Source organism: Amphibalanus amphitrite, unplaced genomic scaffold (genome assembly GCF_019059575.1).
Source record: "Amphibalanus amphitrite isolate SeventyFive unplaced genomic scaffold, NRLGWU_Aamphi_draft 000531F_arrow, whole genome shotgun sequence".
NCBI classification, from domain to species: Eukaryota; Metazoa; Arthropoda; class Thecostraca; order Balanomorpha; family Balanidae; genus Amphibalanus; species Amphibalanus amphitrite.
This window is the reverse complement of record NW_024882025.1, coordinates 223,986-238,135: the sequence shown is the minus strand read 5'-3', so window position 1 is coordinate 238,135 and position 14,150 is coordinate 223,986. Positions and strand designations below refer to the sequence as shown.

Genomic DNA, 14,150 nt, shown 5'->3' with positions numbered 1-14,150 from the left:
TCCGGTTCCTGAAATCGGGCTATGGTACTGAGAAATATGTCCAGTTTTCAATGTAAATTTTACGGAAGCTTCGAGAAGATATATGAGAAAATAGCATATCATCGGATAGCACAATTCATGATGAAGCTGTTTCTGCTATCATGGTAGCTTTTCAATGAATGGTTTCTGAGTTTAATGAGTTAGAACAGGAGCCCTGCATGTGTATCGTTCTCACAATAGTATTTCATAAAGAAGTTGGAAAATGTCAAAATGGATAAAAATGGATATGACGAATAGGGCATGGCTGAACTCTCCGCACATTTCCGAACATAAGCGAGCAAGTTTCAGCTGCCACTTTTTGCCTATTTGCCGTCAATTCAGCTTTGAACATGTCTAGTCGGCCGCCCGGCGTGACCTGACCAAGGTGGGGGGTGGCGCGGCCGAACAGGCTCCAGCCTAATTAACTATCTCAAGCACACGGAATCGTGATTTCATGCACTCCTTGCAAGGTTCGATGCTTCACTTTTGCATTATTGGCCTTACGTGACGTCATTTATGACGTCACTAGGATAATAAGAGTTTTTCGTCAATAACTCCTGATCAAATTGAGCTAGCGAGTCGGGAAAGCCACCAATGGACTCAGGAAGACCTGCCGAATCGAATGATATGCAACATGACCTCCTTCGACCAACTTCGTGATCTGGGGGGCTCTAACCTGACCTTGACCCGAGGTCAACACCTTAAGTTGACTTCAGCCGAACAAAAAGTATACCATTCGACGCACCTGAGCGAGGCGAACACGATGATGCCAAAATTGCGACTCTGCGGCATTTTTTCGCGAAGTTATTAATAAAAAACGAATCCGTGCCTTGGGCCACTTGACCTGAACTCAGAGGTCACAGGTTAACCTGAGACCTTAAAATCGGATACCAGTTGCTGCGTCTCGTAACGGCACACACGCTCGTTTTTTCCGCGAGGCTCTAGCTTCATCAGGGGCGAAACAGCGACGGTGGTCGTACCCCCCCCCCCCCTTCGGCCGGCGAAGGGGGGGTATTTTGAAAACCAATAGGTCCGGTGAGGGGTAAACGTCAGTTTTGGAGCCAGAGAACCATTTTCAGTGGATCCGAGCGGCGCTGGGATTAAATTCGCGCTAAACTGGTCTTCGGCCACACTGTGCAGTGGGCTGGGACACGCGGTCCTAATTTAGCTGTATCCCAAGAGGGAGACATCAGAGGCGTTACCTTGTCGCGGCAATGTGTCAAATTAGCATCAATAAACGAGAGATTACCAGGAAAAGAAGGCTTAGCTGTGATTGAAAAATGGTCGCTGTCCAGTGTCCATGAGGATTAGGTACTAATAGCCACCCACCGCGCGATGCCGACGCCAGAACCGCAGGCATTTGTGATTTTTATGGATAATATTCGACTCTTCAAGGAAGATATATGCAAGGTGCATTCGCTTTCAAACACTACTTATGTTCCATCTAACCAAGAACTCGGCACCTGCGCTTCGAAGACGCTTGTCTGAGCAATCGGCTGCTCATTGCTCAATTATGTTGCCACGTTTTGAGACGTATAATTCCCTGAGTGCCAGCTCCTGTCCGAAATACCTACAATATGATCGTCCATCATATGCAGTGTGATGATTAATTTCCTTGCAGTTGAACTCTAACTGAACTCTGCTCATAAATAACTACTTCCGATTGATCACTGGGTCTCGTCCGTCTCTCTGTGAGTTTTACTCTGCTCAGACTTCTGAGGACTGCCATGAAGAGCCAACGGCTGTCGGCGGACACGGGACACTCCAGCCCTCTGATGAGCCGGCTCTCCCGAGCTGACAGTCTGGCACCGTTTCGTACCGCCACTTCCGTGCGTGACCGGGCCCCCTCGGTCACTCTGCCCGGCCGCCCGGGGCAGCCCCGCCTGCTTCCCAGGGCCGCGGCGCCGCCGGCGCAGCTGACGCAGCTGCTGCAGCTCTCCAGCTCGGCAGCTGTCGCAGCTCTCCGCTCGCCAGCCGGGAGGGTAGAGATGGGCGGGTCCGGTCACGAAGCTCCCGTCCGCCTGCTGACGGCAGAGCTCCTCTCCCAGCTCGGGTCTGCTCGTTCAACCCTCCTGCGAAACTGCCACCTGCCTAGTGCCTAACTAGCGGGATAACCCATCTCCGACAAATCGAGTTAGGTCAGGAGAATGGTCCGTTTAGCAGGGGTAACTTGGCTGTGAACCCTTGTTTGGCACCCCTTCCCGCTCTGCCTCCCTGTGGCGTCCCTAGCCGTGACAATGGGCAGAGCGCGGCGTGCCTGCCTCTGACCGCGCCCCGTACCGTCACCTGTCCGTGCCCTCCCCGTTGTCTGTCCCCTTCCCCTCCCCCCGGCAGGTGAGGGGCGGTAGTGATTTTTTAGCGCCGAACGGATGGTAATTGCTGTCGGCTGGCTGGCACCACACACATGGTCCACAGTAGTGTGCCAGAGAGCTGTCCCGAGCTGTACCAAAACTGTCCCAGAGATGTCCCAATGGTGTGCCCGAGCTGTTCACCAGAGTTGTTCCACAATCTACAGCTGTCCCGGTGCCTATCCCCGAATACAGCTGATACAAGAAGGACAACATTTTTCATAATGCAGCTCCCTGTTTCAGCAAACCCATTGTGCTGTATCCCAGATTGATTTATGGCATGTGGTATATGCCAATTTTAAAGCATCTGAAAGCATTTGAAAGCATCGACTCCATCGATATTTCATTTTTCTTATATCCTTCACCACTTAAGGTTGCAATTTGTCGTTATGCTGCCAGCAACGCCCGCATGAAACACCACGCCTGAGTCGATAACGTGGAAGGCCTGGTGTGACTTGCTGAGTGATAGCGATCGCAGCTATTGCCGTATATGTGTAAATGTCGCCTCCATGGACCGTTATCGATCCGTTACGGTAATGGATTAGTGTCCATTCCTAGCCGGGCCCGCTCAGTGACCTAATGCCTGTTACAGCACACTGCTGAGACTTTGCCCGGCCACGTCTGCGTTTTGGCGTAATGCTTATCACTCAGGTCCTGGTCTGAACTGAGACCCAACTTATGCCGGCATAATCACTATAACTGTGCGTTCTAGAAGGCTCAGAATCGTATTTAAGTGGCTCTTACAGGACGGACTGTTTTGAGTGGGCGAGAGTAGCGGAAAACTGACCTTTGAATTGTAAACATTAAATTCAAAAGTCGATTGAATCCGATTTACAAAAACAATCCTCTGGCGCCGCCATTTTGCGCAAGCAAAGCTGGAGCGCTTGGATTGTGAGCTGCCATGAGCGGTGCCACACAATCGCAGTTACCCCTTCGCTGCGCTAGACGCAGTCTGGAATTTCCGACATGTTCCGTACCGTGTCGTCAGGGTAGGGTTTTCGAGGCATTAGGATCAGATATCGTGACAAGGCGACTGGGATGCTAGAAGTGCACAGGGGGGGGGGGAGGGGCAAACTAGCTTTCGAATGATAGACCGTGAATTGAAGGCAAGGAAGTTGTTTATTGATAAGCTGTATTTCAGAATGCTGGATGTAGGTACAAATTATGGAACAGCCGGTGATGAAGGACATATGAGATGGAATGAAATCCATAAGTCGCATAGCTAACATTTTCTGTAAGTGTTGGCCCTCGCAGCATGGCGCAATGTTTTGGTGATGCACATAATTTATTTGAACGGGCTGTTCCTGGGATAGTTTTTGTTTTGCATATTTTCAGAGCTCAACACACTGTACTATCTATAGCGATTGGTATCTGTATCTTCACCATTGTGATAAGTAATCACTAACTCAACAACATATTGCCACATCAAAGCAACAAAACATAGGTACAAGTCATTCGGAATGACAGGGGAAAATCGCAATAAACTGCAAAGTGCATCCGTCTTTAATGAACTGTGTGGACTGTATGGTATGCAAGCACTAGAAGTGATTTCCTGCGTGCCCATTGCACGCACGGCTCACGCACATGTGAGGTCAATGGGTACAGCTTTGGTGTGACGTCATGTGACCCAGAAGGATATATGGATTGGTCATTACTGCATCGAAGGCAGAAGATGAGACCCATAATGAGCTGATTAGCATAGACTGAGTAAACCCTTATCTGGAGTCGTCTGCCAAAAGCAAGTATCTGAACGATCATGATTTAAAGATGTATTTCCAAAAAGGCTAGTCGCCTTACGGTCCTCATCGTAAGCCAGCCCTCAGCGGGCCAGGGCGAAGGCAAGAGACTTCGATGCTATGCGCGTTCATTATTTTGCTTTCTTTATTCTGCTATTTTGATTTTTTACGTTTGATATTTTGCGATGCGACATCTTCCTTTTTGAGCTGTTGTCAGGGGATTCCGAAACTCACCAGCTCGTGGGGGTCGCCAGGAGACTGCAGGGAATGAACCCTTCAAAATAGACTACAGCTAAGAAATTCATTTACAAATATAATATGATAAATGAACACTGTCACGACTGCCGCTGAGCATATTCGAAGAAAATGGCCAACGTAAGTACTGTGAACATATCATGACGTTTGTAATTATGTCCATGAATAGGCATTTCGATGCACAAGTGTAACCTGATCTGTTTAACACTAAAAAATTATCTGACTGCAATTACCAATCTTTTCCTTTATACGTTAATCGGAGTTAGTTGGCATTGATAGCCATTTCATTATTGTTTTATAAATGGCTTCATTATTCGTGTTGATTACTATCGCTTCGCTAAGGTTTGTTTTACAAGTATTTTAGTGGTAAGAGTGCTGATATCTTGTTAAATCACCCACGATACAAGGATGACATGCCGCGCGATGTGCGACATGCCCGAACCGTCTTTCCTGCTTACACTATCGTAACGTGTTTGTCCTTGGCACGGTATGAGATACCTGGATCGGGCGTCACGAACGCCAACAACTTCCCCATCCTGAGGCTGGACATTCGTGCTCTTCACGCCTGATTTGTGGTGCGATGCGATGATTCTTCGTAGCGCGGCATTTATGAACACTTGATGTTCGCCTTTGTGGAATGCCGACAGCTCAAATGTCGTAACTGGTTGTCTGAAAGGTTCAAATTGGTCGTTATATATAGAGCAAATGCGTCAAACAGCAACATCGGTAGCGTTAGGATGGGTTATCCGGTGCTCAGTGGAGGTAAAGTTTATCTGCAGAGACATAATTAAATGCACAATGCTGCCGTTCATACGTAGTACTTTACAGGTATATCATTTTTGCATTGGTCTCAACGGATGGACAGCAAAGGCCAAGTAAGAAAGGCCAAGTAATTCGTACGGTTCTGTTGTATCATGGGAACGACGCTAGTGGAACAAAGTGTCGTGACAAGTCGACATTTGTTTCGCTAATGACATTTGCAGGCATACGCGATGCTGTTTGTATTTTTATGTTTAATTGTTGTTTGGCGTCCATGTTTCAATTATGTTTGGTTCATTTGTGTTACAGTCAGTCGCTCATGCTGTCATCTAGAATGTTGATTGGATTCTGCTGTATGGTAAGCTCAAGTGAGAGTGTGCTGGAAATGCTCGCAGTGGAGTTAGTTTTGTACGGCTCTCCAGGTATTTAGTGGTTGGTTGCCAACATCACAATAAGCGATCTGCATTGATGAATACGTATAATGGCTGTTGAAACCCATTGCCGAAGTGTGTGCACGAACCCTCTTCTCATTTCTATTGACTCATTTTACAGGAGTGTCTCTGCTCTGTCATTCAAAGTTATTACACCAAAAGCACATAGGCTAACCAACCACTCTTTTGCTGGAGGGCCGTACATATAAGGCTTTTGGGCGTCAATGTCATATCCAAAGCCGAGGCACCGCTAGCTCCGCATTTTTATCTGACTTCTTACAGCACCATCAGCTTCTTTGCGTGGGTGGAGTTTGCAGCCCTCAGACGAATCAAACCACCACTCTGCGCGGGATAACATAGGTAAGGATCTTAGGCTAACAAAAAAAGGTCTGCTTAATGGGTAAGCTGCTCGCCATTCCAGTGTCGGCCATGTTTTTGCAAATTGATGAGCATATCCTAGCAAGCTTTTGCATTCGAGGCGCCATTTTAACAGCACCGTACTGCATGATCCACTTAATTTGTAAGTAAAATTGTGTGAGACGTTAAGAAGTTTGGCGGCCATGCGGAGACGGTGACGTCAGAATCACGAAAGATTAGATGAAATTAATTTGAGCCGTGTTGAAGTTAAGGCCCAGCTTAATTCAAAGAACTGCGCGTCTGTTTTGATGAAAATGCATGTCCTATTAGAGTATTGTCTTACCGCGTTTAGGGGTTTGTGTCGTTGGGTTTTAACAAATGAAATTGTTCCACCTCGAGTGGATACCGTTTGCGATTGTTTTTTCTTTTCACATTGAACCAACCACCGTCGAATCTAGAGGGAACATTTGGGGTACCTATGGCTACATATGTGATCCTGCAATATTCGAATTTAGTGAAATGAGTAGCATCCCTGGCATTGAAGGGGAGCTAATAAGATCGTGGTTTAAAAGCTGATATTGAATCTCACCGAGACACCAAAGATGAAAAAAGCATCATCATTGGAGTTGTTTTCATCATTCCAATATACTTTTTGGTTCCTAATCCCCAGAGGCGTCCAATACTTAAAGGGACCCTCCCACCTTCAAAAAAGTTAATGAATTGGCACGAAAGTGATGTCGCTCGGTTCAGAAAGAGCGAAAACGAATATCTACCAAATTTCATCGAAAAATATTCACCGGTTTTCAAGATATTAGACTTTTACTTTTGTTTACTTTTTGGGATCTCCGCTGTTCCTAGCGACTTTATTTGAAAGTGCGGCATTTGTTGCGCGCAAAGCAGCATATACCACCGCGTGCTACCAAACGTTTTAGTAAAAGATTTAAAAATCGTTAGATCTCCGCTGACGTCACAAATTCTAAGGGGGCATACCAATGCACTAGCCCCTTAGAATCCGAAAACTGCAAGTTTGAAATTCCATATCTCCGAATTAAAGCATTTGTCGATGTTGTGAGTGCCCAAACTGGTATTTGCAGGCCATGGCCACCAATTTGGCTATCTCAACTCAAAACTAATGTTAAGGTGGGAGTGTCCCTTTAACAGTGAAGCGCTATACGCATATAGAAGCACTTTGCGAACATGATGCGAAGTGCGACGCATGACTGTTCATTCCGGACGTCAGCGTTGATGAGGTCCACACCTAACCAAAGGGTGAGAGTGGACACCCGCTCTGCATGGTGAGAACTGAGACCTCCAGTGAGTGTCAAAGGAATTTGAGCACTCAACCGATGACTGTTCAGACCTTGTGCTAAGCAAGGCTTATCAGCTCCCACGCCAATAGCTTGCACGGACCACCTTATTCGACTCCTATATTGTCCCCTATATTGTTTTGACCTTGTGAGATATATATTGAGCCCATGTTTTGACCTTGTGAGACCGTCCGTGGGTATGGGTCGTGGGATGTGGTCCGGGCTGTGAGCTGTGTGATTGTTTTTACTGCTTTATTGTATGGTGTCGATGAATGAGATGACTGCAACCTGTATGATTTTACCGATTATCTTATGACTTGGGGCAATAATAGCCACGACTGATTGTGGACTGCCCTGCAAATGTAATACATACATACATACATACTCACACAACATAGCCAGACGCTGCCTGTTGCCTCCAAACGCTTCCGAGCAATCTTAACCCGCGCACCGACGGGGGTCTGCGCCAACTTAGTACCGACGGGGGGGGGGGCGGATGACCGCCCCCCCCCCCTGAGATCTCGAGAACGAAGCAAGATAGCGACAAGCGGTAAACGGCATCGGATACGCACGGTCAAGATCTACAATTTTTACTAAGGTCATTTTCAGGTCAGGTCAAAGATGACGTCACAGGGGTCGAAAAAGTCAAAATGGCGGCGCTAAATATGGAGAGAGTTTTTCTCGAATAACTTGCGAATTAGTCAAGATAGGAACAAACTAAGGGCATCATCGTGATCCTCTCGTCAATCCGCATCGAATGATATATATGTTGACCTCGAAAGGTCAAGGTCAAAGGTTGACCTCAGGTCACGTGACCTCGAGGTCATCATATATATCATTCGATGCGTCTTGACGAGCTGAACACAATGAGACCATCCACGCGTCTGTATCTTATTCCTGTACGGAGTTATTGGCCAAAAACCTTTGGTGACCTTTGATGACGTCACATGACCTCACAGCTGCCCAACAGCAAAACAGACCTCAAGGTAGTGAAGGTTGATCGTATATGAAGTCATGTATGGTATATGGGGCCATTCCGACCCGTTTTAGTGGTAAAAACAGGGAGTTGATTTTTCCCCCATTGACTTATAATGGGGAGGTCGCGAAATTGACCTGACCTTAGGTCACCGATATCAAAATTCCGAGATATACAAATTGTAGCTACTAATGACCTAATAACATCCTGCGACTTTCAAAGGCCTCCGACATCTACTGTAGCTCTGGCACGGTGACAAAGTTGCAAAAAAGTGACTTGAGGTTGGGTCATTCAAAGTGACCTGGTAACCTGACCTTGAAAGGTAGGAGGTTCAAACTTGCACACCATGTGTAAAATTGATAAGGGAATAGTCATACCAAATTTCGCGGCGCTACGCGCCGCGGTTTTCCCGCTATTTGCGAAAAACCTCAGGGGGGGCGGATATCCGCCTCCCCCCCGTCGGTGCGCGGGTTAAACACTCGATCCCAAAGGATCGCAAACGCTCTCAAACAAACTAAAACATTGGCAAACAATCACAAACGCAGAGCGCCTGTTTAGCACATTGGAAGGCTGCCGAGAGCCTCTAAACGACCCAAAACGCTTCCAAATCCTCCTTCACTCACATGATCTTAGTTTTAAGAGCTCCCTAGGACTCCGAAACGCTCTGGAGCGCTGCGTGGCGTCCTCACACCCCAACTCTCTGGCCGCCGTCAGCCGGTGGCCGGCGAACGACAGCGCAAAAACGGTCAAAACTTTCCGCGACCGATCCGAGCCGCGTCGGCCTGGTAAAAAGCCGGCTGATTATAGGGCCGGGTAGGCCGCGGACGACAAATGCGGCGAACCAGACGCAAAAGTGCGGAAAGAATCGTGAGGTCGCCATCGGACGGCAGCGCCCGACCGCCGGGCCGCGGCAGTGTGCCGGTGTTACTGAGTGCGACAGTAGGCAGCCCGACCGACGCGTCAAAACACGGCTTCAAAAATCGCCAGCACCGGCGGCACCGGCGGCGGCGGCGGCGGCGCGCGGACTGCGCCAGGCTCGGCCGGCCAGCGGCTGGTCACCGCGCCGAGGCCGTCACAGGCAGAACCTGATTTGCGCTGATCGCCACAGAGATAAGACGCCAAACTCCGCCTCTGCGGTGCGGCGCGGCCGACAGGGCCACCCATGGCCGCGAGCCGAGAGCCGCCGGCAGACGGTGGCCGCCGGCGCGCGCGTCCGTCCGTCCGCCCCCGCCGCGGACACCGCCGCGCCGCCGCCGGCTGGCAGCCCGTGACCGTGACCGTGACCCGTGACCCGTGAGCGCCGCCGAGAGTGACCGGTGACCGGGAGACGCCGGTGACGCGCGATTGGTAGTGACCTGTGGTGGTAGGCAAACGACAACACGACGGCCCAGTGATTCCGGGTGGTGACCAGCAGCTGGCAGGGAGCGGGTGTGACCTGGGGTCACCTGTGATAGCCTTTGGTGGCCTCCGATGACCTGTGGAGGTCTGCAATGACCTGAGGTGACATACCGCCTCTACCGGTGATCATCCGCGTCTAGCGGCCACCTGCGGTGCCCCAACAGTGACCCGCGGTACCCCACTGGTGACCGAGTACCAGCCATGTACCCGATGCAGGAGTTTGCCGCGCCGGCCGGTGTGGAGATGTCCCAGTACCAGTACTTCCCGTACCGGCCTCGATCGGACCAACAGGTGGGAGTGAGGACGTGGAGGGGTCGAGTGGAGGTCGGGCGGGGTGGGGCGGGGACAGAGGCGGGGCACCGACCGTAGACATCCTTCCGTCGCGTCACGCCGTCCGTGCCGTCGCCGTCTTGTCACGTCTGGAGCAGAAGTCGTGCCGTGTGTCACGGAGGGCCAGTTGATTCATCTAGGAAGAGCCCGCTTCTACAGAGGAACTGTAAGATGGAAAGCTGTACCGTTCCTCGAAAGGCATGCTGTGGGAGTACATAAAAAACGGCTCTGAACGCCCAGCGAATTTGAGAGGTAGTCCTGGCACTCCCTAAGTACTACGGAACATTGTATGGCTGTGACCCTACTAATTTTGTTTATCCTGTCATCACCAGGTCTTCCTATGACCAACAAAACATTCAAAGACATTTTCAGGGACATTCAGAGCAATATATGTGTCCGCTGAACAATTTACAACCATATGGTTTTACTCGCCAGCATATATTTTGTTTTATCGCAGCCCATGTTTCACTCCTCATGATATGCCATACTAATGCAGCCTCATATGGCCTATGTATTCCGCACTTGAAAATTTGCTCGTCTGTGTTTTGGTTTCGGAAATCCGACCCGCTGATGCATCATGTAGTGGACAAAAATCAATAGCAAAAGAATAAGTTACATCCCTTACTAACATATCAATGTCATTTGCACCCGTTTTGCTGGAGTCATGTATTTCCACAGCCGCTATATGGACCGCAGAATTAATCCAACAAACCAAATCAAAAGAACTCCACAAGCAGAAAATACTTCAGTCTGTTCTGTATGCGTTGCATTATTTTCTTTGCTCTCTGTCGCACAGCATCCATTAACGATCACATCATATCGGATCACCGCTAATCTGTTTCCTCTGCACTGCTAAGAAGCTCTGCATCTTCCGCTTATTATAAGGATATGGTTGTGGGTTTATTGAAATGATTCACTATTTGTTTTGATAGCTTAGCAACACCTCAAACGTCAATAAATTTCATTACTCCTCGTTGAACTAAGCATGGAACTTGGATTTCCACCCATATGCTAATTATGACATTCAAACTTCTCATTCCTTTCAATTCAGCCCATGTTGCTACATATATCCTTCCAAGTAAAATAAGCTTGTGTCCCAAACAGATGCCTGATCAAGTCATTTAAAGTCAATGCATTGTTTTATGTGAGTGATGGAGAACGCTTCTTCGCTCGAACTAATCTATCTGAGTAACAGGTCCATTTGGCTGACACCGGGGCAATCCATTGATAATTGTTTCATTTGCATTTGTCTTGTTGGTACGTGACGGAGTTAAGTTATCAAGCGCAAATGATATTCATTGATCTCATCCTGGGCTGCTCGATGATAGCTGCGGGGTGCATAAAACGCCCAGTTATCCGGCCATAACCCTGCCCTAATAACGCGTCGCGGATCCGTAGAAACAAATTGGCTCGGCTTCCATTGTTTTATGCAGCTGCCTCGCATCTTGATTAGAAGTCATTAGCGTTTATACTTGAGCGCACATTCACTTTCCCACGAAATAGGCGGAACTGCGACTATTTTCGATCACTACATATTACTCATGCATTTACGCTCGGGCGCCCGTTAGAGGACGGAAGCACGCTTCTCCATGGAAATTGGGCAATCTCGCTATATTATACGTTGATGGATATTAGGGACGATTTCATCAGCTTCTGATTTAATTCGTGCCTCCCGTTTAATTAAAACTTGTTGGTACGGAATGCAGTGCGGAAACTTAGTCGTTCAGGCTGGTGGTGCGTGAATTTTGCCGACTCGGCTAAAACGAGTTGGGTTCTGCCGTCGTCGCCGTCGCAGTCTATTGATTCTTTCCCCATCTACGAGCTAGCTCAGCTCTTAATGAGTCCATCGAAAGCTTCAAGCCAGAGCAGTGTGTTTCTTCTGATCATTTACTGGTTTCACTTTAATATTTTAACCCGCGACCGCCTGGGGGGGTCGGATCCGACCCCCCGCCCTCCGTTTTTCTTGAATAACTCATGAACCGCTTGCGCTATCAACTTGAAACTTCGCATACCTTCTCCCCCATCAATTTGACGTCTCCTGTGCATTTTTTAGGAAAAAAATTTTCAAAAATTTCTGAGATATATCGATTTTAGTGATGTAACTACATGGCGTTTTCAGTCAAAAAATGGTAAATGTTTAAAAAATCGCCAAAAATCGAGATTTTAAGCAAATTGCAAATTAAGGACATGAAAAGACGCAGCTCAGCGAGTTCTTTAAAATGGCTATCTCGGATTTTCCATAAAATGCGTTTTTCACCCCTAAAAATTCAAAAAACTATTTTTTTTTGGGAAAACAGCTAATTAAATCCAAAATTTTGAGAATTTCCAAAAAACCGGAATATATGTTATAGAGCTCTATTAGAACATTAGATGTCCCAAATTTCAACTTTCTATCTTTATTTTTGACCCCCAAATTGTAAAAAATAGCTCCAACAGGCATAGGGCATGGTGACGTCATAAGCATTTTCGCGAATTAGAGGCACTTCTGAACATCGTATGTGAAAACAAATGGCACCACTAGATTCCTGGGACAAAGCTCGTCTAGAAAAGTGCATTTTCATGTCAAAAATAAAAAGTTTAAAAATTGACCTTTTTTGTCAGCCCTCGTTTAGTTATATATGGTATAAACGATTTTTTATGCTTTCAATGCACACTTATCACCAGCACAGTGACTTGGGGTCACATATAACCATTACCATCGGATTTGGCGTGAAAAATAAGCCATAAAACATGTGTCGCACGCCCATGTAGCAGAAAGTGAAAACCGTGACCTTTCGTGACCTGACCTGACCTTGACCCGTACTTAGTATGACCCCTATACGCACATGGTACCTTCACTAGGTCTTTGAGGTCATTTGTGGTGAGTTTCGAGCAGCAGCTATCGATTCCGCTGTCCGTAAGTCTAATCATGCAAAACCCCTGAATTTGACCTTTGACCTGACCTTGACCCGAAAGTTGACCTCAATCTTAAAATCTTAAGAGTGCTTTGGGAAGGTCTCGTAGAGACCTTTTGAACGCCGCCTCGCGGGGCTCGATACGACCATTGGTTCTCGAGATAACAGGGGGGGGGGTCGGATCCGACCCCCCCCCCCCCAGGCTGATGTGGGTACGGAAATAGCCCAGGCGGTGCCGGGTTAAGGATAAACGCATGTTGGAACGTATGGTCACGCTTGTTGTTTACCTGGTCACTTGAGCCAAAATAAAACTTGGATTCGAAGAGCATCGAAAACGAAAATATGAGGCTCCTCCTAAGGCGATCTTGATTTGCATAATTTACAAACTATCACGGTCCACTTATGCGGACCTTCATACCTTTTCCAAAACATCTTTTTTTTAACAAGTCGCCTACGTTCGAAAGCCATTTATGTTCGATGATGCCCAGGACATATGGTGTTTAGTTTATAACTTTTAGTTTATGGTACATAAACGTACAATTCTATGAACCATAAGCATGGATTGACGAATGCCCTTCAGTCGCATACATGAACGAATTATACATGCACGGAAATAATTAAGATCAATAAATTTAATTGCTGATTTGTGACTTTCTGTGAAATTATGGCACATTTTTTTAACAGCAGCCTATTGCAACACCGGAAGCGTTTACAGCAACTGCTGAACCTTTCCTATGAAAGAACCCAGTGTCATGGTGCGTAGGTTCGTAAAAATCCACGTCGTTCGTCTCCTGGCTATTACGATCGACATTAGAACTCTTCCAAGCTTAGATGTTCATTGCGGCAGTGGCTCAACTCTTTGCAGGCCATTGCTCCTCCCCAGTTCACCAAGTTTCACCTCAGCAAGGACTTTTACTTTCGCCTTACTTCCTATCATTTTACCTGGTCGTGATCCTCATTACGGAGCTAGTCCTCTTAGTCTCACCTCGTCGCTGTCTTCTCCTCATTTACCTCCCCGGTATTCTGTCGTCACGTTTGCTGCTCACTTGTTTCTACCGCGCCGTTTTTTCTCGTAAACCTCGGCCGGGTTAGCTGCGCTGTGTTCCGGGCATCAAGCGCGCCGCACGAGCTCTCAGATGTAAACGGAACCTCCCGCTTCCGCCGCTGAGCCGCCGCGCCTCTGAGGCCACACACGGGGGATGTGTGTGCGCCGTGCGGTCTACAACACACACGAGATCATGTGTGTGGTGTATGAAACGCCGTGCGGTGTAGAATCGCCCCCAGGGGAGAGAGCGGCCCTCCGTGAGGGGTTCCCTCAAAGAGAGCCGAGGAAGGCCGTGT

The 14,150-nt window shown here is 47.9% G+C and overlaps 1 protein-coding gene across 2 annotated transcripts in view; it reads left to right on the top strand.

Moving 5' to 3' along the window:
* LOC122393343 (zinc finger protein rotund-like) overlaps window positions 1–14,150 on the top strand; it is a 63,887-nt gene that overhangs the window by 17,151 nt on the left and 32,586 nt on the right. The window contains exon 2 of one of the 2 annotated variants that reach the window (XM_043389277.1): window positions 5,426–5,474. The exons of the other annotated variant lie outside the window; for it this stretch is intronic. Within the exon in view, the coding sequence (XP_043245212.1) occupies window positions 5,436–5,474 (39 nt within the window). The 5' untranslated portion in view covers window positions 5,426–5,435. The remainder of the gene's footprint in view (window positions 1–5,425; window positions 5,475–14,150) is intronic. 2 annotated transcript variants of the gene reach the window in all.